Source organism: Carassius carassius, chromosome 17 (assembly GCF_963082965.1).
Source record: "Carassius carassius chromosome 17, fCarCar2.1, whole genome shotgun sequence".
Lineage (NCBI taxonomy): Eukaryota > Metazoa > Chordata > Actinopteri > Cypriniformes > Cyprinidae > Carassius > Carassius carassius.
The window spans coordinates 9,455,214-9,483,188 of record NC_081771.1 but is presented as its reverse complement, the minus strand read 5'-3'; the positions used below and the strand labels follow the sequence as shown (position 1 = coordinate 9,483,188).

Here is a 27,975-nt window from a genome sequence, read left to right as displayed (position 1 = left end):
TGCAAAAACGCATCAATCGAATTACAGCTTCAGCAACAGTCCCATTTCGAGCTCTCTGATTGGCTGAACCACATATGATGCTGCCACAGTCAGTACCTCTTTCCAAGTCCTGGAGAGCGCGCGCCTAACAACAGCATTAAAGTATAGAAAGGGCGAATGCGCGTGTACACCTCAATGTTAGTTTAAGAAGGGATCAAGAGTAGCCTACTTCATGTCTAACCGTATATGCATCAAGTGATCTGGAGTTTCTCGACAGGAACTGCAAATCTGATCCGCGTCGCTGTATTCCTTCTGTGCAAGCTGCGATCAACGCACCTTTGACTCTGCTTTAAAACGGAGTTAAGCATGCCTGCCGAGAACAGCGACCAGGAGAGCATGCTGAGCTATCAGGTAGATCATACGATGCGTACTTATGTGTTTATTGCAAAACTGATAAGTGTGTTAATTCGTTGTATTCCTCCAGTAACTTAGAATAGGACATCTACTATAGGAAACAGCATGTAATGTGCCATATTATGTCATAAATCACCATCTACATAAGACTGCCTTTTTATGATAAAATTCTTGAATGGAATACAAACACATCCGGGAGCCCCATTAGTGCAGGGATCAATAGTACTGTGTGTTCCCTCTCGCCCCCATTGCCACAAAATATATTATCGACGCTACACTTTCGGTCTATAATTGCATCCCGTTAAAAGCGGGCAGTTTCTATCTCCGCGCGTGGATGTGTGTTATTGCGGTGTTACAGGCACGTGCAGCAGCAGTATTCCCACCAGCTCGCATCATTCGTTTATTATACGCGTCACTCTAACTGTGTGCTTGCCGGTATAGCGGTGTCTTGTCAAGGTTTATGGGCGTTCTTGCAAGAGGGAGCGCGTTACGCCATGAACTGTTTTAGAAATGAAAGCTTTTAGCATTTGATGATGTTGTATCAATGAGATTATTGTGCAAAATATGGCTTCCTTTGGGGAGCGCATACTGCCAATGTACCCCGTTACCCTCAAATGACCTTGACGCCATCCTCTCTTACTGAGGGTCCGTCTTTAGACTGCAACAGCGCTATTGGAGCAGCTTTTCAGCGCCAAAGTAAACGCTGCTTGTAAAGTGAAATGCTTGTAGCTTATCATTTGACATGTTAGGAGGAAACCTGACTCCTGGCTCTTTTGAGCAGCTACTGCTTCCTGTCATTAAGGCTATGAAAGGATTAATTTACCCATTAGTAAAAAATTAATCTTCTACTCACCCTCTTGTCATTCCAAACTTGTATTGACTATTTCATCTGTGAACACAAAAGGAGAAATTATGAATAACTTACTTGTTACTCTTGTACATTAACAAGGGTTTCAAAATGAATTTGACCCAAATGAGTTTGCCCAAAGGCCATCCAAGATGCAAATGAATTTATACATCTGAAGATATTTGGATAAATGAAGCATTGCATTATTTGTTTTTTAAGGGATCCTCTGAATTGAATGGGTGCTGTCAGAATGAGAGTTGAAACATAACATTATTTTACAAATAGTCTGTCAATTATTGTATTCTGAAGTAAAAGCTGCATGTTTGTTATTAACAAATCAATCATTCTAACTTCAAACTGTTGCTTCTGGCTTAAATACAAGTCCTCTATCCATAATATTGCTTTCTCTAGTAGAATAAGTCATCTTAACTGAATCAGGAGAGAAATATGCACAAATCGCAAGCGAAAACTGTCCAAAACAAATATGGGTAGCACTTTATTTTACAGTCCTGTTCCTCATGTACATACTATTTACTTATTATAATAATTACAATTACTATGTAATAACTATAGGTACTAACCCTGAACCTACCCCTAAACCTAATCCCATGTAGTTACCTTGTATTACCAGAACTTTCTTAGATAAATACAATATAAGTACACTATAAGTACATGTAAGCACACATACTGTAAAATAAAGTACAACCCAAATATGTTTGTGTATATGAATTATGGAAAGTTAAAGTTAAAATGCCTTAAAATGATTTATTTGTTTCTTAATAAACCTCTTTCAGTTAACAAGACCTTAAAACTAGACTAGATTTGTGTGGATAATTTGTGATTACTGTGATGTTTTTATCTGTTGCTTGGACTCTCATTCTGATGGCACCCATTCACTGTAGAGGGTCCATTGTTAAGCAAGTGATGAAATGTTAAATATCTCTAAATCTGTTTATCTGTTATCATCTTGGTTGACCTGAAGATCAGCATTTTTAAAGTAAATTTAAATTTTTGGGTGAACTATTCCCATAAAGCTAAAAAACTGCAAAGGTATCATGAAAGTCATCTGTATATTTGTAGTTTTCTAAATCCATACAATGGCTTTGTGTGAGTGAGTGACAAACACACTGAACAGTTATTATTCACTGATTATTTCCACTCAAGTGTGTTGTTAACAACTGCAGCTGAATCATTGAGTAAACTGGAAACCAGATCAATCCACTTCATGAACAAGTCATTCAGTGGGTAAACTCATTTGTTCATGAATCCGGCATTGCTGCATCTCTCATATGTATGTGCCAAGGGAAGTTAACAGTGGTGATAATAAAGATTTTGAGGGAAGAATGACTTAAAATCCAAAAGACTATATAAATATGTTGTACAGTAGCACTGAATTCATGAATTATTTTGACTATTTTAATTTTAATTAAATATGAATTATTGAATTATTTTGTTTATAAGTTTCATAACATTGAAAGATTCACTAGCCGATCTAAAAAAAATAATTAAATTAAATTAAAAAACATTAACATTACGGGAATTAAATAGAGTTTCGTTACTTCTGAACATACAGGTGCATCTCAATAAATTAGAATGTTGTGGAACAAACTCAAATTGTGAAACTCGTGTATTAAATAAATTCAATGCACACAGACTGAAGTAGTTTAAGTCTTTGGTTCTTTTAATTGTGATTACTTTGGATCACATTTAACAAAAACCCACCAAATCACTCTCAACAAATTAGAATATGGTGACATGCCAATCAGCTAATCAACTCAACACACCTGCAAAGGTTTCTTGAGCCCTCAGAATGGTCTCTCAGTTTGGTTCACTAGGCTACACAATCATGGGGAAGACTGCTGATCTGACAGTTGTCCATCAGACAATCATTGACACCCTTCACAAGGAGGGTAAGCCACAAACATTCATTGCCAAAGAAGCTGGCTGTTCACAGAGTGCTGTATCCAAGCATGTTAAAAGAAAGTTGAGTAGAAGAAAAAAGTGTGGAAGAAAAAGATGCACAACAATTGAGAGAACTGCAGCCTCATGAGGATTGTCAAGCAAAATCGATTCAAGAATTTGAGTGAACTTCACAAGGAATGGACTGAGGCTGGGGTCAAGGTATCAAGAGCCACCACACACAGACGTGTCAAGGAATTTGCTGAACCACAGACAACGTCAGAGGCGTCTTACCTGGGCTAAGGAGAAGAAGAACTGGACTGTTGCCCAGTGCGCCAAAGTCCTCTTTTCAGACGAGAGCAAGTTTGTATTTCATTTGGAAGCCAAGGTCCTAGAGTCTGGAGGAAGGGTGGAGAAGCTCATAGCCCAAGTTGCTTGAAGTCCAGTGTTAAGTTTCCACAGTCTGTCATGATTTGGGGTGCAATGTCATCTGCTGGTGTTGGTCCATTGTGTTTTTTGGAAACCAAAGTCACTGCTAGGGTTGTAATGGTATGAGATTTTCATGGTATGATAATAGTCTCAGAAAATATCACGGTTATATGATTTCATGGTATACAATATTAAACAATCAAAACAGTTTTTTCTTTTTGGTTGAAGAAATCTTTGAAAGCATGTGTTTATTCAAATTTTATTAATCAAAAACAAGAAAATGTAATCACTGACTATTTATTAGTTTACTAACTTATATTTATCATTAATTACTCATACAAATTCATAAATTCTGGTTTGACTTAATTTTTCTGGATTCTGTACTTTTATGATTTAATACAAATATACTATCAAAAATGGTGGTAATGAAAATGCATAAAAATGTAAAAAAAAATTTGCAAAGGGTTGCACAACAGATTTACTAAAATAAAATGAGGGAAAAAATGATGTTCCTTAAAAACGTTTATGTAAATTATTATTATTATTATTATTATTCTTTTAGAAGTAGGCTACATTATAGTACAGTCATAATTTCTGTCAATTTCTCCGAGTTAAAAGTGGATTTTTATTTTGACGGGTTGTACTGAAGAGCTCAGAGTGTCAGAATGTATTTGTTATTGACCATGGTTTTCTCAAATAAAATGATGAAATAGTTATTAATTGTTCTCTCAGTGATGCTCTAAGTGTTTGTGTTCACGTCCTCAGATAGTGAGACAGCAGGCAATGTTAAACCAGGCACTATAAGCAATGCCGGCACATACTTGAGTATGTAGTACAAGACACAACGCCGCTCATTCACAGAGAGACATGCTAAACAAACAGATTAGCCTATATATTTATATAGCAGTGCTTTTGTCATTATTTTACAGGTTTGTTTTTGATTTATTAATCAATCCATCAAATCACACATTTTATGTGACATCTGCATTGTAGCTAGCTACTGTAAATTCTCTGGATTCTGGGATTCACTCAGCATCACAGAAATCATAATGCTTAAACCTTAAGTTATAAATGGGACATAGCTGTATCTGCATGGAGGGATGATATTCTGAATAGGTAAACATGTTCGATGCGTTTCCTCGTTTTGCAGCCGCTTTCCGAACACAGTTTTTGCAAACTGTGTTGAGGACAAATAAGCATTTGTCTTTTCTATTTAAGAAGTATTCCCATACTAGTGCCAATTTTAACTCATATTTTGGCATGGGATAGAGATTCGAGATAACGGCATCTGTCTCTGATGTTCAGGTCAGATACTGTGTGTTATTTTTCTCCCAATACCGTGGATAAGCAAGTGTACATGATAATCGCACATGTTTATATCATCATCAAAGACTTAAAACTACTTCAGTCTGTGTGCACTGAATTTATTTAATACACGAGTTAAACAATTTGAGTTGAATTACTGAAATAAATGAACTTTTCCACAACATTCTAATTTATTGAGATGCACCTGTGTATGAGAAAACTTTATCATCCTGTGGATAGGGACTGTGGAGAGAAAGGGCATGTGTAAAGCCTCTCTTTGTGAGGAAAAATGATCAATAGTTTTTCCATTTGTTGAGAAATGTGTGTTTATTTAGACACTCTCAGCAGAGAGAGTGAATAAGAGGGAACCATTCAGAACTGTCTTGGGTCAATATGAAACTTTTCATTTCAACACAGATTTCATTTCATACCTTCATTTTTTTCTAGTATGATCCTGAGAGGATTTATTTAATACATTTACAAGAAAATTCTTATCAATCTTTTATGAATAGTTTTAAAACTGATTTTTTTACTGTTGAGCACTGATGGTCAAAATGTTCTAAAAGGTCCTCTTCATTTATGATTAAACTATACCATGTTCACACTTTATAAACACTGCCCATTTTGCAAAGATAATATACATTTTAATTTACAACTGTGAAAAAAAATGGTTTAAAATATATTTTTGTATCTCATTCTATTCAGGGCCTTAAAAATAAATATACAGTATGTAAGAAAAATCTCAACAATGTTTTAGTTTAGAGAGTCATTACCTATAATGTTTTTTTCATTTTATCATCACTATTTGTCTGATGCTGTGCTCTTTTTATACCAGTCAACATCTCTCTTTTTCTCATTTGGTCAGTTGTTTCTGACTGTCATTTTGAAACAGGTATCAGAGAGCATGAATAGTTACATAATGTACTCTGCCCACATCCATTCCAAATAGTTAGCTAATAAAAGGCAGTCTTTGTGCAGGGTAAATTTTATACTGTAATTGCAGTATATAGAATATATTCTAATGTATATAATAGCATAATAAGAATAATAGCACCTTTATTTCAAAATATACTCAAATATATTATTTCCTTGGTATTATGCCAAAAAACATGTTAATTCCATGGTATTGTTTTAGTACTGCTGCATGATCCAGTAAGCATTCACACACAAGCATACATTACAAGAATAGGGAACCAACAATGTCTTTGTAAAATGCACAAACTTGTCACACACAACATTAATACAAATGCACTTAAGCTAACATGCAAACCAATGTTTATTTTTTATTTTAAATATGCATGGCATGCATGAAGGCTATGATGCCATTGTGATAGAAAGGGTGAGGTGGAAATGAATAGTGAATGAGTCATTCTGCAAAGACTGACAGGTAGTACTTCAACTCTCTCTAACCAATTCTTTATTTGTAAGTCTGAATAATGCAGTGGGTTGACCATCTCTCCTAAAATAATGCTTTAAGTTGTTTATTGAAAAATGAACAGTTATCGATAACATACATTCTGCTCTGTATGAAAAACAACATAAGAGCATTCAATTCAGTGTTGAAATGATTTTATGGTTTGTGCGTGCATGTGCCACTGTATCTGTTCAGGCAGATGGGAGCATCTGGAAGTGGAAGTGGTAGTCGTCTGTGTCAAGATTATACTAACATAACTGTCAAAGCAATGTGCTAAAGAATGGTATGGAAAGAGGAGGAAGGGCAAGAAATGGCCCATGTGACATTTAAAGGCAAAAGGGCAATATTCATGTACTGGCAGCCAAACTGTCATGCTGTCCAACTAAACCATCTAAATTACTACTTATCCCATTTCTTCTTCAGAGGAAAAAATTAGAACATTGTGAGATAAAGTAAAAAATAAAAATTAAAATAGGTTATACAGTCTTATTTTAAGAAATAAAGGTATTATATTTATAGATGTCTTTACCGTCATCTTGGTCAACGTGCATCCTTGCTGAATAAAATTATAAATTTCTTTAATATTATATAAAAACATTATATTGACCTTAAACTTTTGGTAGCATTTGTGATCGCAACTGTGATTTCATAGATCACGACTGCAAGATAGAAAGTAAAAATTATGAAAAATAAAATTGCCGTTAAGGTTTCCATACAATGTAGATTTGTTTTATTTGTATGTGTCCTTGATCAGGGACTGCGGAATGGTTGCCTGGTAATAAGGAGAGGTAAGAAGAAGCCATTTTTTGTAAGTGGAAAATCTCCCTTTGTGAGTGACACACAGATACTGTACACACAAAGGAGTACTAGGTGACACAGGAGCAGTCTAGTCAGCTCAAGTGTTTTGTTATTATTTTAATTAGGGTATGTGCTCATGTCAGACCAATATAGGGAAAAGGACAAGGAGATATTGAGAGAGAAGGAATAGGAAAAAATAGCATAAAGCAGAAGATGAAAAATTCATTAGCTCGATCTCTATTTTCTCCTTCCCCCTGGGTATGTGTTTTAATGACAATAAGTACTCAGATGATCCATGACTGGGATGACAAGGCAGTCTGAGTGATAAATTGTATGGTTGTCTTGTGTTCAACTTAAGTAATGATTACACACACTAAAGAAAAAAAGTCATTAGTAAGTAATTGTTCAAAACCCAACAATTTGTTTAGTGAGGTTTATAGTTTATCTATAACTATAGTATAACTTCAAATATATTTCTACTTTTTTATAACCCACCAATCTATACAAGTACGTCTGTATTCTGGCAAATCCTACCATAACATGCAGTGGAATATGTGTGGGAACAAATATCCTTATTAAAGGAGTAACAGTACTTAAAGGCTCTTTAACTAATGGGTCCCCCTTTGCAAAATACTATTTTTCTTGTATTCACACATGCACTCATTCTTCAAAGGGAAAGCAGAGGGCATGACTGTATGAAATGGATCCATTTCATTGAAAACACTCAAAACAGAACAGTAATCATTTAGAAGTGAGGTATAATTATAGTGATTTTGCATTGCAGCCATGTAACATATTACCTGAAAATGCAAGCTAAAATCACAATAAAATCACAGTCGGTGATCTTACGATTAGAGAAGCTAAGAAACTTAAGCAATTGTTCTTAAGCCTATAATAATTGTAGTTCTGGAGGACCTTGATAAGATGCCTGTACCATAATTATATGTTAGTGGGATGTTGGAAACAAGGCGGATGCTATTATAGTTGAAAGCTACTGGTGCTTTTGTTGTAACACACAATCTAATGCATGACCTCAATGCTGATCCACACTATGACTGCCAATCAATATCTCACTGATCAAACATACAGATAAGCCTCAGGCAAAATACACAACAGAGCATCATTTGAACAACAGTGAATATAGATCATTTTAAAACCACTGGGTTCATTTGACAAAGCTTTTCTTGGATCTATTATTATTGTACTGCACTACAAAGCCTGTGAGAATATTTTGCTCCGTTTGGCTGTACTTTTGATGCAGGAAATGTTCAACAGGGTTTATATGAATTATAAGCTTGTGTGCCTGCAAAAGAAAGCCATGAAAACACACTGATGAATCATCTTTGTCATGGAAAGATAGCAGCATCCCAGAGGGATCTCACACACACACAAAGGTAAAGAAGGAAGTGAATAATAGGAAGCTTAATAAAGTATCAGTGTTCTTTGACTGTTTGAAGGTAGTGGGTTACAGTACCTTTATTAACAGGCAACCACAAAGTCAGGTAAGATCATAAATGCAACTTTGATTGTATGTATTAATTTGGCAACTGTGCATCTATTTTGCATACAGTTATAACTAAACTTTCAAAGGATTATAGATTTTCATCTACATGAACTATATTGTGTCTGAGGGTCAAGCAGTGCTAAATAAAATATGTCTGGTCTAAAGAAAAAATGTTGATACTAAGTGTACTTTTTTATTTTATGAAAGGTATGCAAAGTGAATTGTTTTAATTTGGTAATAGATACCTTTTTGACTTGTCATTAGAGAATAAGTAGACGTGTCAAATGATGGGGAAATTTTTTTTAATCTTTTGATTAAGATCTTTTTATTATGAGTCCTACAGTATGACGTTCTGTGAAAACCTAATAACCTTAAGAAATTAAACTAAGCAGCAAAAACCTACTTCTTAAACTTTAATTAATAGGGTCAGAGAGAGGGTAGAAAATGGGCCAATTATGACTATGCAAAATAATTGTAATAACATGACAAATATTTATGTATTTATTTCCTTATGGAAAAAAGTGTAAAAAAAGATGATTTTACCCCTTAAAAAGCTTGATAATATAGCATCCACTGTTTAGAATAATACAGTAAATGTCAGTTTACGCAAGCCCAGTCCCTGTAATAACTCATAAGTCTGTCTTTCCCTAACACACATTCATCATCTGTGACAGGTCCCTCATTTAAAATGCAGTCGAATTCAAGTCTGAATTCATTGTGTGTATGTTTAGGTGTGTTAACTTTGTCGGGACCAAATGTCCACATAGATACAGTGAAAATATGTAGAAATGAAAGGTTTCTGCGAGTATTCGGTTGAGGGGATAAAAAACATGTCATTAGCTCATTATAAAAGCAGTCAACGGAAATTCCCCTCAGTGATAGAAAAACTAAATTTTGTGTGCCATTCTCAAAATAAACCAAAAAAAAAAAAACAATGCTGTTAAAAGTTTACAGAGGTTAGTAAACCTATAGTACTGTATGTACTTATTTACACTGTCATTAAAAACAAATAAACGTGTATTACAGAGGCCTGATGAGGAGGCTGTGGTGGACCATGGTGGCACCAGCTCAGTTCTAAATATCCATTATGAGAAAGAAGAGCTAGAGGGTTAGTATGCAACCACAACACTTAGTCATTCATGTGATACAGCAACAGCTCAATGCAGTCATATTAACAGGAAAATCACACTGAATCTCACCAGCTATCTTTTTCTCTCAGGTCACAGGACTCTGTTTGTGGGTGTACGGATGCCCATGGGCAGGCCGTCTCATCGTCATCACCGGCCGCACAGCTCCAAACACAGAAGAAGAGCTGAGAGGATGCGGGCTGGAAGTGTGGCTCAAGAAGACACGAACACAGAAAGTGCCGCAACATCGCACGGTAAAAACGACAGTAGCAGCAGTAACCAGTCGAGCAAACGCTTGTAGCTTCATTCACAGGAAGGTGAATCTGTAAAATTATATCTAGGATTGAAAATAAACGCTCGCGAAAGCGCAACATTCAAATGCGTAAATGTGACCATGTAAGATTCCTTTTATAAAACAAATAAGTGAGAAGTAAGGTTATTAAAAATAAGTATCATTTTAGACATAAAATTTTATTTAAAATAAAATAATTTTATCTAGCCTACTTATGCTCCCCCGACGAAAATTTGCCGTTGGGCGTCTCCAAGCAACACAGGATGGCTGGGCTTCTGAATGAATTAGTGTTTTAAACTACTCGGGCTAGTGAATGATTTAATGACTCATTTGAATCGTTATTTTCAAAAATGATTCAGTGCTTTGAACGATTCGGTTGATTGAATGATTCAAATGAAAAATACATTCTGTCGCCACCTACTTGCATAACGATTTAACCTCCAGAGAGACACTGTAAATCCCTAATGCTAATAAAAAGACTCATAGACAAATAGTGAAGGTTAAGCTTTACAAAGAAAGCACATAGTCTTTCCTTTCAGCTGTTTTGTAAAAAGGATCATTAGTAAAAGCTTTTAAACACGGTGTATGCTGCAGCCATCAGGTGGTCAAAATAATGAACATCTAATTTTTTTTTTTTAAGAAATAAAAGTGGTCTAAGTTATTTATTTTTTCTGTGTGCTGAAAGTAAAATAATTAAAATAAATGGTAACAAATAATAAAAAATAAAATAAAATCTGCAGTCTATTTTAACCATGCCCCAGTTGTGGCTTTTCATAGTCAAATGAACATTGGGATTCATATATAAATTCAGGTATTCACTGTTAAAAACATATTAGAGTAAGGAAAACTGCACTAAGGTTCACTCCTTGTTGGCCAATTGAAGCAGTCATGTGAATTTCAGGTGAACAAAGCTTTGGACATCGTAGATCATGTGATTTTGGCAAAAAAAAATAAAGCTTCCTTGCAGTGCTTCACTTTTATAGCCCTATATCGGTAGCATATTGTTTCCTTCAAAACAATCTCTCTAAGGTAATTAATAAATCAATAAATTTAAAATAGGCCTTCTTCGTAGGTGGTTTGTGCCTGAATGTTATTTATCGGTGACAAAATCCTGCAATTTGGTGAAAAAAGCACACTTTGTACCTTTATTACTTTTTCTCAACATTGTACCCTTGAGACCACAAAACCTAAAAACATAAACTCAGGTTTATGTTAACAAACACTGAAAATTGCTTGGATGAGACATTTGTTTACTGTGCTTCCTTTCTCTACTTCCTCTCTCACAGTGAAAATGAACTTTTACAAATTCTCTCTCATTCATCCTGTCTCTTTTTCTCAGATACTCCATCCCAGAGGGTTCAGTTTATTCTGGGCACTGAAGAGGATGAGGAGCATGCAGCACATGACCTCTTCACAGAACTTGACGAAATCTGTGTTAAAGACGGCAAAGATGCAGAGTGGAAGGAAACTGCGAGGTATGCATACAGTACGTCCTGAAACATGATATTCAGTGCCAAAAAGATAACTCCGGGGGTTAGAATTTTTCAGATGTCATAGACTGCCAAATATGATAATTCTTGTGCAAAAGCAGCTGTAAAACATTTTTACACTGTTTTTCCTCTAAACTTTTCCACAGACCCCCCAGTTCTTGCAGCCCCCTGAAGGTTCCCAGACCCCAGATTTTAAAAACTTAATGGTTATCAAACAACCCTCTGTTGCCTTCTGAGAGTTGAAGCAAGAGACTATCTATGTGTATCTCTTTGTTCGTAATATTTCTCAGGTGGTTAAAGTTTGAGGAGGATGTGGAAGATGGAGGGGAAAGGTGGAGTAAGCCGTATGTAGCTACACTCTCTCTCCATAGTCTGTTTGAGCTACGGAGCTGTATCATTAATGGAACTGTCCTGTTGGACATAAAGGCCAGCTGCATTGAGGAAATTGCAGGTCAGTCAGAAATCAATGTGTATAGCACTCTACATGTTTATCTGTGAAAGGACACATTTTTAACACTAAAAAAAGACTTCACCTTACTGTATCAGATTCTAAAAATGTCAGTGTATAAAGTGCTTGCTGAACCTGATCACAATCCGTCTGAGCCTGACCCTTAAGTTTATATTTATGCATTCAGTGCATGTCTTTAATGGGGACTAGTACAGCAGTATGGCAAGTGTGTGTTGGGATCCTGCAGTTTATTAGGACCACCAGTAACCTCACACATACTGTAACCTCGCACTCCCACTCATGTTGGTGATAGACACACACAAAAACTCACACCAAACACCCACTGATTCTTAGTTTTAAAAAAGAAGGGGCACAGCTGTCAGCAGCATGTGTCACCTTAAAGAGTATAGGAAACGTTTAGATTAAAAGTGCACTTAATGGTGAAGTGCGTCATTTTTTTCATTGTTAAAAACACCATATGTAGGTTGACTTTTCAAAGAGTTTAAAAATAGTGGCTGTTCTTTCAAAATTGTGTATGTTCAGTAGCATGAGCTTGGACTCCTCTTATGGTAATTTTGTTTGGTTGCCACTAGTGGCACAATTACACATTCAGTATATAACATATGAGGACTGTAGAGAGCACATCAATACATATATGCTGGTTACAACCCTGCAAGTTTTTATACATAATTTATGCCATTTGTGCTTAAGAAGAAGAATACATTGTATAATTTTAAATGTACTGATCAATGACTATCAGCCACTGAAGTCTAACAGACTAATAATAGAACCTGTCTCGTTGAAGCATAACTGTTATGATCAGTGTTGCAGCAATGGTAAGAACAAGATAAATGCTGGAGTAATAGAAAGACAGTGTGACCAAGGGAGATTAATTATACTGTAAAGATTGGAAGACATGGAAAGAGTGAGTGATGCAGATTAAGAGTGCTGCATCAGCTCCGGCTGGAATTGTGTGAGGCTTTAAAGAAAAAGAGAAAGTGAGAGGCTGAGAAATCACTGCTAGAATGGAACATATTCTGATCTAAATATGAAGTTGATCATCACTTTAATCATAGAGGTTAATCATGCAAACAATAAAAACAACCTTCGATAGTTGATTGTATTTGGTTTGTATATTTATAATTTGTTGTGTGTAGATTTGGTGCTTGACCATCAGGAGGCAGCTCATGAACTGGATGACAGTGTGAGAATGAAGGTTCGAGAGGCACTTCTGAAGAAGCATCACCACCAGAGTGACAAGAAGAGGAACAACCTGCTGCCCATGGTCAAGTCCTTTACTGACTCAGGCAGGAAACAGAGTGATCCTCATCACATGGACAAGGCGGGTGAGCTAAACTGCACAATTTACATGTGCATCATGAAGAAATATTATTGGTTAAATAAAACTTAAGCCCTGTGGATATAATTAAATAGTGTTGATTTGTCAAAGGTGTGCTTACAGTAATACATTAACAATGTAAATCTATGGGGCGCGACTGTTCTTATATCATAGGAGAAATGCAAAGCTCTGTTTTCATTTATGAATTATTTTGTAAACAGAATTTCCAAATTCCTTGATTAAAGTTATCTAAATCATTCTTTTGGAGGTGGACTACTTCTGGTCATGCATTATTGACATAATTTCTTTGGATGGAGTGTTATGCTCCGTATAGGGTTTTACAGATTACATCAGATCCTAAATGGTATCCTTTTGGGTATAATATGAAAATTAACTGGTTTACTGGTTTTGCATGCTCATGGTTGCAGATGAAAAAGTGGATATAACTTGGCTGATAAGTGATTCTACCATATTAGTCTCATAATAAAACTTAATATTTAAGTTTTATGGTTAAACTTACAAATGAATTATTTCATTCTAATAAATATATTAGATTATTAGTAATAGAAATAAACATATCATTTTATTTTGGTACTACAGTACATGTGAGGTGGATATTGTAGGATGCTGTAGATATGTATCATATTTAATTGTATCTCTCAGGTCCTGCCACTTCTCCCCAGCCTCCACCTACAAATCTAGATGTAAAGATCGGAGCAGTGGATAATGGCCAGATGGATCTCAGCAAGGTACTAGAACCACAACATCAAAAAGAACAGCACACCTTTGTCGAAATTAAACAGACATTTATTTTACTCTAAAACTGACACAGTATCACTAATGATTGTGATGTATACTGTATGTAGCATATTCTCATAGATTATTATTTGGCTTCAAAATAAATCACAGTGAATAATAATAATAATAAATGTAATCAAAGCTGCTAGACACAATAAAAAAAATGCAAAAATCTCTCCTACATCCAGTTTTCAGAAAACACAGATGGATGTAATAAAATAAAGGAAAGCTGGTACTGAGCAAGATAACTCTTTAAACCAAACATGTTCAATCAGTTTATTTCTGTTAATGTCCTGAGTGGCACTGGAGGCACTGGAGGCAGGCAATGAATCGGTTACCAAGAACTTCTGGAACAAATGCACTCACACAAACACTGCCATCTGGTGACCTTTAGAGGTACTGCAGCTTGTTTGTGTATTGTTATGCTAATGATCAGGAAAGAGGAAATTAAATTTAATAAGCCAGATGCCAGCCATTTGAGTGACAGTAAGGATGGCAGAGAGGTGGCCCCAATCAGATTACATACCTGCTGTGCCTCTTATCTATAACTGTCACCCTGACCGAAATAAACAGCTGGAGTTTGTGACTGGAATAACCGCCATGCGATTTCTACTTGATTTATTTATATAAATATTACAATTAAAATAAAGTTAAAATAAAATATTAATATGAGATGAAAAAATTTTTTTATGTAAATGAAATGAGAAATATTGTCTTGGCAACTAACTGAAAAAGTATTTAATTAATAAAACCAAAGTTGAAATAATATTAAACTAAAGCAAAAAATATATATATATATATATATAAATAAAATGAAAAAGACTCATTCAAAATATTAATAAATACAAATAATACAAAAATAACACTGCTATGACCTTCTCTCTCTAGGTGGACACACATTTCATGAAAAAGATCCCCACTGGAGCAGAAGCTTCCAATGTGCTGGTTGGGGAGCTGGACTTTTTAGAGAGATCCATTGTTGCATTCATTCGCCTGTCTCCTGCTGTACTGCTTACAGGACTCACTGAAGTTCCCATTCCCACTAGGTACAAAGTGTTTGCTTTGAAAAGTATGAAAATGAAGCTGATAACTCCACTGTAACAGAATGATCAAAATCACTTTTTACTCTGTAGATTTGTGTTCATTTTGCTTGGTCCTGATGGAAAAGCCCAACAGTACCATGAGATCGGTCGCTCCATGGCCACCATCATGACCGATGAGGTCAATACATATTATTATCTCATTAGATATTAATGCAGTAACTAAGACACTTACATTTTAAACTATTTACATGTTTTAAAAAACATACAAAATTTGTAAAATAAATTTAATTAAAAAATATTTTAAAATGCTAATTACATTTTTTATTTTATTTCATATAATTTTATTCTTCCATTATTTAGATTTTCCATGATGTTGCATATAAGGCCAAGAACAGAAGTGATTTGTTGGCTGGTATAGATGAGTTTCTGGATCAAGTGACAGTTTTGCCTCCAGGGGAATGGGACCCATCTATACGCATAGAACCTCCTAAAAGTGTCCCATCACAGGTATGGAAAAAAAAACACTTGAAGTGATTAAAGCGATTGATAATATGTGGCAATTTATCTACTCCTCTGACGGAATAGGAGAAAAGAAAGATGCCAGGAGTGCCGAATGGAACAGCTGTTCCTGTTGAGGAAGAGCAGCATGGAGAACACCATGGACCAGAACTGGAGAGAACTGGAAGGTGTGTGTTCAGGTTTTTAACAACACTGTGCAAGACCAAATATCCTCACTATAATATTAAAACCAAAAACAGTCCCCCTAAGGAAAATAAAATAGTAAACATATTGAATAATGTCTTCAATATGACAAAAAATAAAAAGGTTTGTGTGAGGGTTAGAGGTTTTAGGGGATAGAAATGTTATTAGCTCAGTATGAAAACATTTGAAATCAATGGAAATTTTGCTCTCTCTATGTCTCTTCACTCTCTCTGTAGGCTGTTCGGAGGACTGATTCTGGATGTGAAAAGAAAAGCTCCATTTTATTTGAGTGATTTTAAAGACGGTCTGAGTTTGCAGTGTGTAGCTTCTTTTCTGTTTCTGTACTGTGCCTGTATGTCTCCTGTTATCACCTTTGGAGGACTTCTGGGAGAGGCTACAGAAGGACGCATTGTAAGTAGGCAAACACACAGTTTCGTTTCTGTGTGGTCTGTTAGGCAAAGTCATGTGAAAAATATGTTTGTAATACAAAACAGCAGTCATGTGTATTTATATGTGTGCATGTGTGTGTGTGTGTGTGTCTCAGAGTGCGATTGAATCTCTTTTAGGAGCGTCTATGACTGGAGTAGCATACTCTCTGTTCGCTGGACAGCCCCTAACTATACTGGGCAGCACTGGACCTGTTCTTGTGTTTGAAAAAATTCTCTTTAAGTTCTGCAAGTCAGTACAGACCAGACTAATCATTCACTTTCTTACCCAGAACAATTTCATTGGTTATAAATATGATACATTTGATAAATAATTCTTAAATAATTCTTAAACTGAATAATAAATACAAAGTTCTGTCATGAAACTCTAGATGGTGCAGGCCAATTATTATTATTATTATTATAACTCAATCTGATATATTAACATTATTATTCACATGGTGCAGCCGATTGGTTTGTTTTCTCATCAGCAGCCAATGAACTTGCTGCTCAATGTTCAAATACTTAGCTAGTGCTTGCTGTAGCAGTTGCAGCTCATTTCAGAAACCCTCCACCTTCCCCAGCTCCACCTGTATAGATCTTTCATGGTGTGATTTCATGTATGCCATATATTGGGGTTATTTTATATGTTATATGTGCAGCAGTAGTATTTCCTACATAATCACAGCAGCATGTCTGTGGATGTTTTGGCTCTAGCAAATCTCGGTACTTGCTCTGCCACAGCAGCAGCAGCGTAGCAGATCTATTCTGCCAAGACCAAACACATTAACATTGCCATGTACATTACCATGCATGCAAAACTTTCAGAGAGTTGTCATGACAGAAGTTTTCCATTCATTTACTGATTTAGCCTTTTTCCTTATATTGTGTCATAAATTTGCAAAATATTACATATATGATAAGATCTTAACCCACTATACTGTCTCTCTCCTGTCCATTTCTGTCCCTGTAGAGACTACGATCTCTCGTACCTGTCCCTGCGCACTTGTATCGGTCTGTGGACGGCTTTCCTGTGTCTGATTCTTGTTGCAACGGATGCTAGTTCCTTGGTCTGTTACATCACACGTTTCACAGAGGAAGCGTTTGCTGCGCTTATATGTCTTATCTTCATTTACGAAGCACTAGAGAAACTTTTTCATCTTAGAGAACTGTACCCCATCAACAGACATGCCGATCTAGACAAACTAACACTGGTCTAGTAAGTATAAACTCATACACACACAGATGCCTAGGCACCTGCTCATCGAATTTGAAGTCAGTAAATAACAATCTTTCATCAGTTGTTTTTCCTTGATGTAAATGAGATAAAGATGAAAAGCAAAGGACTTTATATATATATATTAACACATTGTATTGTGTGCCATCAGCTGTAGGTGTGCAGAGCCTGATAACCCCAGTAATAAAACACTAGAACTGTGGAATCAAAGGAATATAACAGCCTCTGCAGTGCCATGGAGCAACCTCACCGTATCGGTACTTCAACCACCCACATGCTCCCACAATCTTAGTTAACCACTGGAAACGGAATTTGTACATGATCTAACCATAAAAGTGCAATTCTTTGTTTAGCTGGCTAATACAGAAACTTTATAATGACACCTACTGGCATAGATGTATCATCCCGCAAAAACAAAAGTTTAGTTAGTCATGTGACCTCAATATTCTGGTCAGTGTGATAAAACGCTCACCAGCCACTGATATGACTGGAATCTTAATCTCATGTGAAGATGTGCAGATGATTTTGAATATACCCTGTATGTGTCAGAAATAATATTCATTTCTTTCTGTGAAATTCTCTATGGGAAAAAAGTACTCCTCAAAATGTGATCTCAGTTTTAACTTCTCAACAACTTCACATTGTCATAAACCCCAGTCTGGTGTCAAGCAGTAAAAAAAGAACATAAGACACACTGTACAGTCCCATTACTGCAGTGCGGTGTTATTTCACAGTGTAGTCTCACATAGATCGCATTTAGTGCTAATCCTATTTTCACAGCTGAGTCAGTGTCTCGGCTGCCAGTGCAGTTAAACATGAGCCAAACTCTGTGTGTGTGTGTGTGTGTGTTGTGAGTAGGAGTGTTTAGATCTCCAGGGGCAGTTTATTGGATCGGCGTGTGGACACCATGGTCCCTACACTCCTGATGTGCTCTTCTGGTCGGCCATCTTGTTTTTTGGTACCTTTTTCTTGTCTACCTTCCTGAAACAATTCAAGACTAGCAAATACTTCCCAACACGGGTGAGGCTAAAATACTCATTAACAAACAGATTTTGCGTACACAGTGTAATTTTTTATACAATAAATACAAAGTGTATATTTTTGTGTGTTTCTGTTATGTAGGTACGGTCAATGATCAGTGATTTTGCTGTGTTCCTCACAATTGTTTTCATGGTCCTGATTGATTATTTAATTGGAGTTCCATCCCAAAAGTTACAAGTGCCCAGCAACTTCAAGGTAGGCATCATAAACGAGTGCCTATACATAAATACAATCAACACACACACACACACACACACACACACACACACACACACACACACACACACACACACACACACACACACACACACACACTTGTTTGTGTATTTAGCTCTGTATGCATCATATTTGATAAATTGATTTCTAAGGCCTCTAAATCATTAATCTGATCAATACTTTGCCAAAAGGTGGTATAGTAAAGTACATTTCTTCTGCCCCCTTGTGGATTATCCATGCTCTCTCTTCAGGAAGTAGAAGGATTTTTAATAGAATTTCTAAGATATAGGACCTTTGTGTTGTGATCAACTTGTTTTTGCCTCTGTGCTGATGTTGAGGTATTTGCAATAATAATGTTATATTATTATTAGTAGAAGTAGTAGTCACAGTAGTAGTAGTATTAATATTTCAGAATTAATATGTACTGGATCTAAGCAATGTGTGCATTATATTTCATTTGTCATTTTATATTTGAGTTGTATTTATTTAATTAATTGTTTAAATACATTTCATATGTTATTACAAGCCAAAGTCATTCAATTATATAATCATTAAACTTAATCAAATTAATTACAAAATTACATATTATTAGTATCCAGAGTAAGAACTGATATTTAATTGTATTTCTTGTATGCAATATTCTTATATTATTGCAAACTCTTAACCTAACAAAATATACATTACACAAATAAACCCAAATAGATGCAAAAGTCAGGTCATATTTCTTAAAAAAAAGAGATACATTGAGAAAACACTCTCCTAGATGCTTTAAGTTTCCAGTTCTTTTTAAAAGCTCTGCTTGTAAATCATGTTCTTTCAAAGCTTACCTTACAATGATGAATCCACTGCTTTAGTATTCAAAGTTTTTAGTGCTCACTCAGAATCCACAACAGTCCTGTTATTGTCCAGTTTCTTTGTGTCTTGTTTCTAGGCACGTTTTCTCAAACGATTCATTTAGAGTGGCGCCCCTGCAGTGACAGATTAGATGATTAGACAATGCTGAGTCTTGGAATTGAGTTTATACCCAAGGCTAATCTGGATACACACGTTGTGCACAGAGAGTGATCTATGAACAAATGAGCTGGACTAATATTTAATCCATAGTTAACAAGTATGTCTCAATTTAGACTGAATTTCCATGAGCATTGCATCATTCACAATTATTCACCTGTAGTGAAATACTCACATCTTTGTCAGCCTGGTAAATGCTGAAATTCACAGTTTCCATAAGCATAATAAATCACAATGTTCACTACACTGTAAAATAAATAAATAAACAAAAATCTAAAAATCAAAAATCTACACTATTTATTATACTTTTATTGAGCAATGATGCACTGAATTGGTGCTTTCTGATTCTCAAAAAAATGCTTTATGATCATCAAATAATATCGAAATGTTAATAATAAGAATATGTAGAAGAAGGAGAAATGTTTCTTGAGCACCAAAAGAGCATATTAGAATGATTTCTGATAGATCATGTGACACTGAAGACTGGAGTAATGATGTTAAAAATTCAGCTTTGCCTACAAAGGAATAAATAATATTTTTTCACAAAAATAATTAGTAATGTTATTTTATTGGTTGTGTATTACAGCCCACGCGTGATGACCGTGGTTGGTTCATTAACCCTATTGGGCGAAACCCTTGGTGGACTGTACTGGCTGCCTTAATACCAGCTCTTCTCTGCACCATCCTCATCTTCATGGACCAGCAGATCACCGCTGTCATAATTAACCGCAAGGAACACAAACTGCTAGTATGTTTATTTTTTTAATTAGCCTTTATAGAGGATGTGTGTATGCACAGATCATATGTAAGTGTGTGCCCTATTTCTTCTACACAGAAAGGTTGCGGGTACCATTTGGATCTTCTGATGGTTGGAGTGATGATGGCTGTATGTTCCATAATGGGGTTACCCTGGTTTGTTGCAGCAACCGTCCTATCAATTACCCATGTTAACAGCTTGAAGTTAGAGTCTGAAAGCTCCGCCCCTGGAGAGCAACCTCGATTTTTGGGTATTAGAGAGCAGAGGTTGACTGGTCTGGTCATTTTTCTACTCATGGGCTTATCTGTGTTCATGACTGGAGCATTACAGGTAATTACAAAACTTCAGTGTGGCCTTCTTTAAGGGATAGTCCACCCAAAAATGAAAATTGTGTCAACATTTACCCCCTCTTATTTTTTTACAAACCTGTATGGCTAACTTTTTCTGTGGAACACAAAAGAAGATTTTGAAGAATGTTGGTACGAAATAGTTTCAGGTCCCATTGACTTTCATAATATTATTTGTCCATACTAAAGAAGTCATTGGGACATGAAGCTGTTTTGTTACTAACATTCTTCAAAATGTCTACATTTGTGTTCCACAAAAAAGGAAAACCATACATTGGGGGCAGGGTTGCCAGGTCTTCGCAAGAAAAAAACACCGCCCAATTGCTACTCAAAACTAGCCCAAAACTAGCCCAATCGCATGTGAGGGAGGTTCCCTGATAAAAATTGCATTCCGTGGGGTAAAATACACATTTTTGCCTGGGGATCCTCCAGTAAAATTCACTTTCCAGGGGCAACCTGCGGCAACAGTGTTAAAGTAGCCCAATCTGGATGTGTACAAACACTGCCAACACACATTTATGCTCTAACAACATGTAAAAGTGAATTTTGCACTCGATGACACCTTGAAAAATATATTAAAGTCATCAGCTATGTTTCTATCCACCTATTTGTATGCGCATTTTGGAATATTGCATAAAAAAATACTGGAAGGAAATGCCAAGATGCGCATAAATTCTAAAAATATGCATAAAAATTAGTTTTTTGCACAATTGAGTAGGATAAACGTTTTATCTGATAAGAAAAATCCACACAAACTACGATGGAAACATTTACCGAATAAATTCCACCATGTGCATGAAAAAAGCCATGTTACTTTGGACGGTGGGATTGGATAACTTGACTAACTAGCGGACCAATCTTGTTGCATAGCATCTGAAATGTTTTGGTCATTCTGAAGTGCCTGAGCAAAGTCTGTCATCAAGTATTCCTGTATAATTGTCTTACATGACTGCATTCCCAAACAGCAGGTATCCACCTCCAGTTAGTGTGTTTCTTTTGCTTGTTCTGAGGTGAAAGTAACTTATCATATATGAAAATTATTATATTCAGTGCCTTCTCCTGCTTTAGTGCAAGTTTATCAGGAAGCGTCTATTTTGTTCTCTTGACATGATAGGTGGAAATGGTGTTTTATTTGCAAATGTTTTATGCAATATGCAATTTATGCAATAAGTTAATTTTGCATCTTTAGATGGAAACATAGCTACTGCTTTAGATAACAAAATGCATTAATGTCCTGCCTTTTGTTTCACAGTTCATCCCCATGCCAGTTCTCTATGGTGTTTTTCTTTATATGGGCGTCTCATCTCTGAAAGGCATTCAGGTAGAGACAATCGTCTGAACTAAACATACATGTGCATACCGACACATCAGTCACTTGTCATCTTTCTCTGTCCTGTCTTTCGCAGTTCTTTGACCGTCTGAAATTGTTTGGCATGCCAGCGAAGCACCAACCAGACTTTATTTATCTACGTCATGTTCCTCTTAGGAAGGTTCACCTGTTCACTCTGACCCAACTTACCTGCCTTGTGCTGCTCTGGGTCATCAAAACTTCCCCTGCTGCAATCGTCTTCCCTATGATGGTACGACCCAAAACAGACCACATACTTTTTGTCAGGGATGTTAAAACTTCCATTCATATACTCGACTTTAGCTATGCTAGTATTTTACAATATCAGTCTGACTGACTGAAACATATACTTTTTTTAAAAGCCAACTTACATTTTGAATGCATGAGCTGCGAAATATAGCATTACTATTTATTTATTATTTAAATTTAGAAATAAGGTATACACTACATTTTATCAGATCGTGCAATTCATGGCTATAAAACCCATGACCTTTGTGTAGTAAATGCTGTGCTCAACCAAAATCACTGAAGGCTAATCTAGGAACCACTTGAATCATATAGGATATTAGTAGAAAAAGTGTTTATCTCTTGCAGGTTCTGGCGTTAGTGTTCATCCGTAAGCTGCTGGACTTCTGTTTTTCCAAACGGGAGCTTAGTTATCTTGATGATCTGATGCCTGAGAATAAAAAGAAGAAGCTGGATGATGATTCCAAAAAGACAGAGGAGGTTTGTGATCTATATGCAGAGTTTAATAAAGCAAAAGGTATCCCAACATCTATGCAGGTAAAAGGCCTTACACGAATATTAGTAGAAACACTATTTTCTATACTGTGCAATATGTTCTTGTGCATAGTTTGTACACGTCTTTATGGGAAGAAAACTACAAAGCTACATTTCCAAAATTATTCTGTGTACAACACAGTATTGTACCCCACAATGCAATGTGCTCAACATTCCATTTTATGCATAACAAATGAACCGAAAGTCGTTTTAGCCTGTTTTTCCTTGACTCATTTTGAGCTACATTTTTTTATTTTTGATTAACAATGCAACATAAAAAATTAAGTATAAACAAATCAAAAATTAGATCACACAAATGAAAACAAATCACAAATGAAAACGTTTTTTTATTTATTTTTGCCAATTCATTTTTTTTGTATTTTATTTATTATTATTTATTTCCTTTCTAATAACTGAATGGCAGCCAACAACAAAATATACAACACTGTATTGCACTGCTATTTAAAAAATTTATTTTCACATACATAAAGTATACTATTCTTTAAATTAGCAGTAAAAATGTATAGTACAGAATCTTTTTGTATTCTATTTGTTTTCTTTTTTATTTATTATACAATTAACAAAAGCAAAAAATAATCATCTAACACTAGCTTGCTCTATTCTTTTCCTATTCTATTTTTATTTCGTTTTCTTTTTATTTATTATATGATTAAAAAAACCTTGCTACATGTACTGCATTAAGTTAACTGAAACGTGTTATGGAACTTGCATATCATTGCTCTTTTGTTGATTTTGATTGCTTCCATTGTCCTCATTTGTAAGTCGCTTTGGATAAAAGCATCTGCTAAATGACTATATATAAATGTTAAGTTCCACCCTGAACAAACTTAACCCAAACTTTCAAACAAATCAGGCTAGTATTGCATGTAAACTGAAATGAGTACTGCAACTTAATTTTGCAATTTAGTTTGTCACATGTAATACATAAACACAGTGATGCAGGGTTTATGTTTATATGAGTAGCAAGAATCACAGGAGATGCTGGTTGATGACTCTGAGAAATTACAAGACACACTGCAGATCCCATTGGAGAACAAACCTCTACACTCACCTCGAACCCCAGACCCCAGGTACCACACTGCAGCAGATCTCCACATCAGAAGCTCTGTGATGTAATGCAAACCCTGGAGCCCTGTCCAGTGGTGTTCAAAATAAGCTTAGACCCCACAATGTCCACTGTGTATCTGACTGTGTGCTTACTAACACTCACCTTTCCGTCTCTCCTCTTCTCCTGCCATCACCCCTCCTCTCCTCAACTCTGTCCACCTGTTGTCCAGGACTGATCCCTCTGATATTAACATATCTGATGAAATGTCTAAAACTACTGTGTGGAAATCCCTCAATTCCGATCACAAGGACACACAACGCTGTGGCAAGGCAAGGACTCTCGCTCTTTCCATTCTTTAATGGTTGGTTATTGTTCCACTTCCCCAAATGTCCTTTTGTACTCATGTGTGTACTGCTTTTCTTGTTTGTAGTGGGTTTGTTTCTTCATCAGAACAGATTTGGAGAAATTTAGCATTACATCACCAATGGGTCCTCTGCAGTAAATGGGTGCCATCAGAATGAGAGTTCAAACAGCTAATAAAAACATCACAATAGTCTACAAGTAATCCAAACAAATCCATGTATATGATTCCATAATCCATAATAATGCTTCCTCCAGTAAAAAAAATCCATTCCCTATTGTTGTCTAATATCAAAATATATTTAAAACAGTTTTTTTAGTGTTTGCCTGAGCAGATTTCTCTCCTGATTCAGAAAATACTTTTTCACAAGATAAATATTATGGATAAAGGATATTTTAACCTGGAGCAATGGTTTAGTGTTAAAAACATCTTCATGATGAATTTGTTTATTAACAAACACATCAAGTAAAGAATTGGAGTTTATTTGGTGTGGACTGTGTGAAGTGTGGACTACTTGTAAATGACTTCTTGTGATGTTTTTATCAGCTGTTTGAACTCTCATTCTGACCGCACCCATTCACTGCGGATCCTTATGAAAGAAAGTGAATTAATGCAACATTTCTCAATTTCTATTCTGATGAAGAAACAAACTCATCTACATCTTGGATGGCCTGAGGGTGAGTCATTTTTCATCATTTTTAGGTGAATTATTCCATTAAGTTTTAATTATTAGTTTACAAACTGGGGTTTAAAAAGTTTTGATTTTACCTTACTGTTATCTGTGTGTTTTTCTGTTCTCGCAGGAGGTTCCGTGAAGTAACCCTGCAGAAAGAAGAAATAACGTTCTTAGCATCAGTTGTATGAAGTCCGGCTGACTTACAGAAGCAGCCATGTGCTAAAAACACACAGATATTAGTTCACTCTTCTCACACACGTGTTTCTGTACAGCTGTGTGAGATATATTGGTGTGTCAGTGTATGTGTGAATATGTGTAACATATTCTCCTACCAAATCCAGGTTATTTTTAATGTTTCATTGAGTTTTAGCAGACATAGGCGTCTCTGTGCTGTGCTGTAGTGTACATGTATTTTTCTGGTAATTGGTCTGGTCTTTTCTGGTCTCATTTATAGAATAATACAGTTGTTTAAATGTTCTCATTTTAACTATATACTTGCTGTAGATATTACTGTAAATGTGTCGTTTGTTCATGGTCAAAAATCCATGATAAGTACGTGTGTTTAAGCCAAATGGCCGGTCAAAATAACGAACTTGGTTTGATCTCTTTTTGTGCCAGTATAAATAGCCATCGCTTAAATTAGTCCAACCTGGCCATGAACCAAATCGGTCCTTATCCAGTAGACGGACTTGTCTATTTTTATTGCGTGTGTTGTATTGAAACTTGTTAATATTGAGCAATAAAAGGCTTCTATAGGGTTAGGTCACCAGGGACACTGATGGAGAAGTATGAACTCTGTTGTGATTGTTTTTACCACCATTATAAAGTCACCCCTCCCCTACTTGTAAGAACAGACTGGTCAAATCTCCATTAAGATGCACCATCCAAATTTAAGGCACAAGGTTTAAGGGTAAACTGGACTGTTCAGGTTCTCATTTGAAGACCCTTTCCAGTCACGAGTCCCAGTAATAAGCCATCTCCACTAGACTACCTCCCCACACTTTTAAAACTCAGAGCCACAGTAGTTTCTGCACTGAAAGAGGTAAAAATATGGTTGTGTTTTTAACCTCAGTGAAATAACACTTTATTTACAGTTGCACTTTGTGTAGATATATATACGCATATGATTTTATATTTTGAAGGGAATTATTATATAGAGTATAACAGTGTGAAACAATTATTTTAAGTAAGGCATTTTCTTTTTTATATAAATGTATTTTAATAAAATGAGTTGAGCAGATACAGTAAGACACTGGCTGTTAATATGAATGGGTTTCTTACAGGACCAGTTGTCTGTAAGTAGTAGTTTCACTTTATTCAACTGCCTTCAGATTATAGGAGAATGTCAAAATTTAATTCGGAATGTCGACTCAGCTTTGGAATGTTGAGGAATGAGGAATTTTCCCAGCATGACATTAAGCTATAAATGATCTTGTCCCCTCCATGGCTTTCTTGTTTACAGAAATGTTTTCATTGACTTGATTGTACATGTTATCTTAATGCTGGGATGTGCTCAAAGAGAGTGTCTGTTTCACTCTAATAAATCTGAGATTTTCTGAATGAGATGAACCTGGGCATGTGTTCTTTCGTGTTTGTCAACAAATGGTCATGTGTGTTTTATTTTTAATTTGCGGTGTAATAAATATATGCTTTGAACGTTATTTATTTTATTCACCTACAGTTCTTTACTAAATCATAATGAAATCTGAAAATTGGTCATGCTTAGAACTTTGCTTAAATATATATAATTCAATATCTAATATCACATTGATTTTCTGTTCATGCTGATCCACCCCAGTAATGTCAGTATTCACTTCACTTTCAATGCATTTATGTTCTAGTATATTCATCTTCACCATAATAAAACCTGAAGTTTTTTTCACCCAATATATTTTAGAAATATATTTCTGATGTGATATTTTGATTATTTTTTTATTTATCAAATAATAACTGGCTAATTGTACATTATCCAGTTTATTACACTGACACTTACCAAATAAAGAAATGGAAATGTGTGCATACAATTTTGAGTTATAAGTATTTTTATCATTTACATTCTTTTTTAAGATTAGTTTTTCCTGTATATCATTTTCTTTTCTTTTAAGAAAAAAATGCAATGGACAAAACAGCCTCACAACATGACAAGCACTTATGGTGGTAGACCTATTATTATATATTACAATGTATAGCTTTTAAAATATTTATTTTATATTGTGTCTAATGTTTAATTGACTATATGTTTTCTAACTATTAATTATGCAAGAGTTCTTCAACTGTACTGATAAAAATCTAGAGCTGACAGGATGTGACAGTGACATGCGAGAATCCAACAGTATTGCATTTACACTGATATATCCAGTGTGTTTGAGCTGTACAGTGGCAGAATTACACTGTTTAATCAAACTTCACCTGGAAACGTCTCTCTACTTCTATCAGACCTGACCAAAGACGATCAGGGATCGTATGTTTGTTAGATAAAACATCCAGATTCTTTAACGTCATCATTGAAGGAAAGCAATCAGTCTCTGGTACGATTTTTTACTCTCTTTATATTTATCATTATAGAACACTGACAAACATTAACAGACAAACAGGCAAAGCCTCATGGGTGCAGTTATTGATATTCTTTCTCGATTTTAGGTAGGAAAGAATATCCGATGGGATGGAACATGGATACATAGGCACACATACATATATATATATATATATATACAGTATGCATATACTTAATATATTATTATATATTTCTGTAACAATCTGTTCCTATTGTATTTTCATTGGGGAAATTTGTTAAAGCCATAGGCAGGTGATGTTTTTGTCCACTGCTATTAGTAGAATCCTCAGTAAATATTTATTACTGCTATTCATTTACTTCATTG

At 35.5% G+C, this 27,975-nt stretch overlaps 2 protein-coding genes across 4 annotated transcripts in view; one reads left to right on the top strand and one right to left on the bottom strand.

Annotated features, from left to right (window-relative positions):
* Positions 1-19,713, bottom strand: part of LOC132161004 (tubulin monoglycylase TTLL3-like) — a 30,781-nt gene extending 11,068 nt beyond the window's left edge. For both annotated transcript variants that reach the window (XM_059570772.1, XM_059570774.1), the window contains exon 1: positions 19,575-19,713. The gene's annotated coding sequence lies outside the window, so the exon portion shown is untranslated. The remainder of the gene's footprint in view (positions 1-19,574) is intronic.
* slc4a8 (solute carrier family 4 member 8) lies at positions 92-26,661 on the top strand. Of its 2 annotated transcripts, none has more exons than XM_059570771.1 (25): positions 92-390; positions 9,616-9,697; positions 9,809-9,970; positions 11,348-11,483; positions 11,789-11,949; positions 13,104-13,292; positions 13,949-14,034; positions 14,972-15,129; positions 15,217-15,304; positions 15,487-15,633; positions 15,712-15,812; positions 16,065-16,239; positions 16,373-16,506; positions 17,227-17,472; positions 17,642-17,747; positions 18,349-18,510; positions 18,613-18,726; positions 20,345-20,506; positions 20,594-20,845; positions 22,115-22,183; positions 22,269-22,442; positions 22,805-22,936; positions 23,975-24,081; positions 24,289-24,388; positions 25,224-26,661. In XM_059570771.1, the coding sequence occupies exons 1-25, from the start codon at positions 346-348 to the stop codon at positions 25,233-25,235; spliced, it is 3,300 nt and encodes a 1,099-aa protein (XP_059426754.1). In that variant the 5' UTR covers positions 92-345; the 3' UTR covers positions 25,236-26,661. The 2 variants fall into 2 exon arrangements, with proteins under 2 accessions (XP_059426754.1, XP_059426753.1); XM_059570770.1 differs by having other exon boundaries at positions 24,289-24,420.
* The last annotated feature ends 1,314 nt before the right edge of the window (positions 26,662-27,975 follow it).

What these genes read in the sequence shown, in the direction of transcription:
- slc4a8 (XM_059570770.1), top strand. Translation starts at nt 346, where the DNA reads ATGCCTGCCGAGAACAGCGACCAGGAGAGCATGCTGAGCTATCAG. An exon ending in GACAAACTAACACTGGTCTA is followed by an intron (nt 17,473 to 17,641) that starts GTAAGTATAAAC and finishes GTGTGCCATCAG; the next exon opens with CTGTAGGTGTGCAGAGCCTG. An exon ending in CAATCGTCTTCCCTATGATG is followed by an intron (nt 22,443 to 22,804) that starts GTACGACCCAAA and finishes TATCTCTTGCAG; the next exon opens with GTTCTGGCGTTAGTGTTCAT.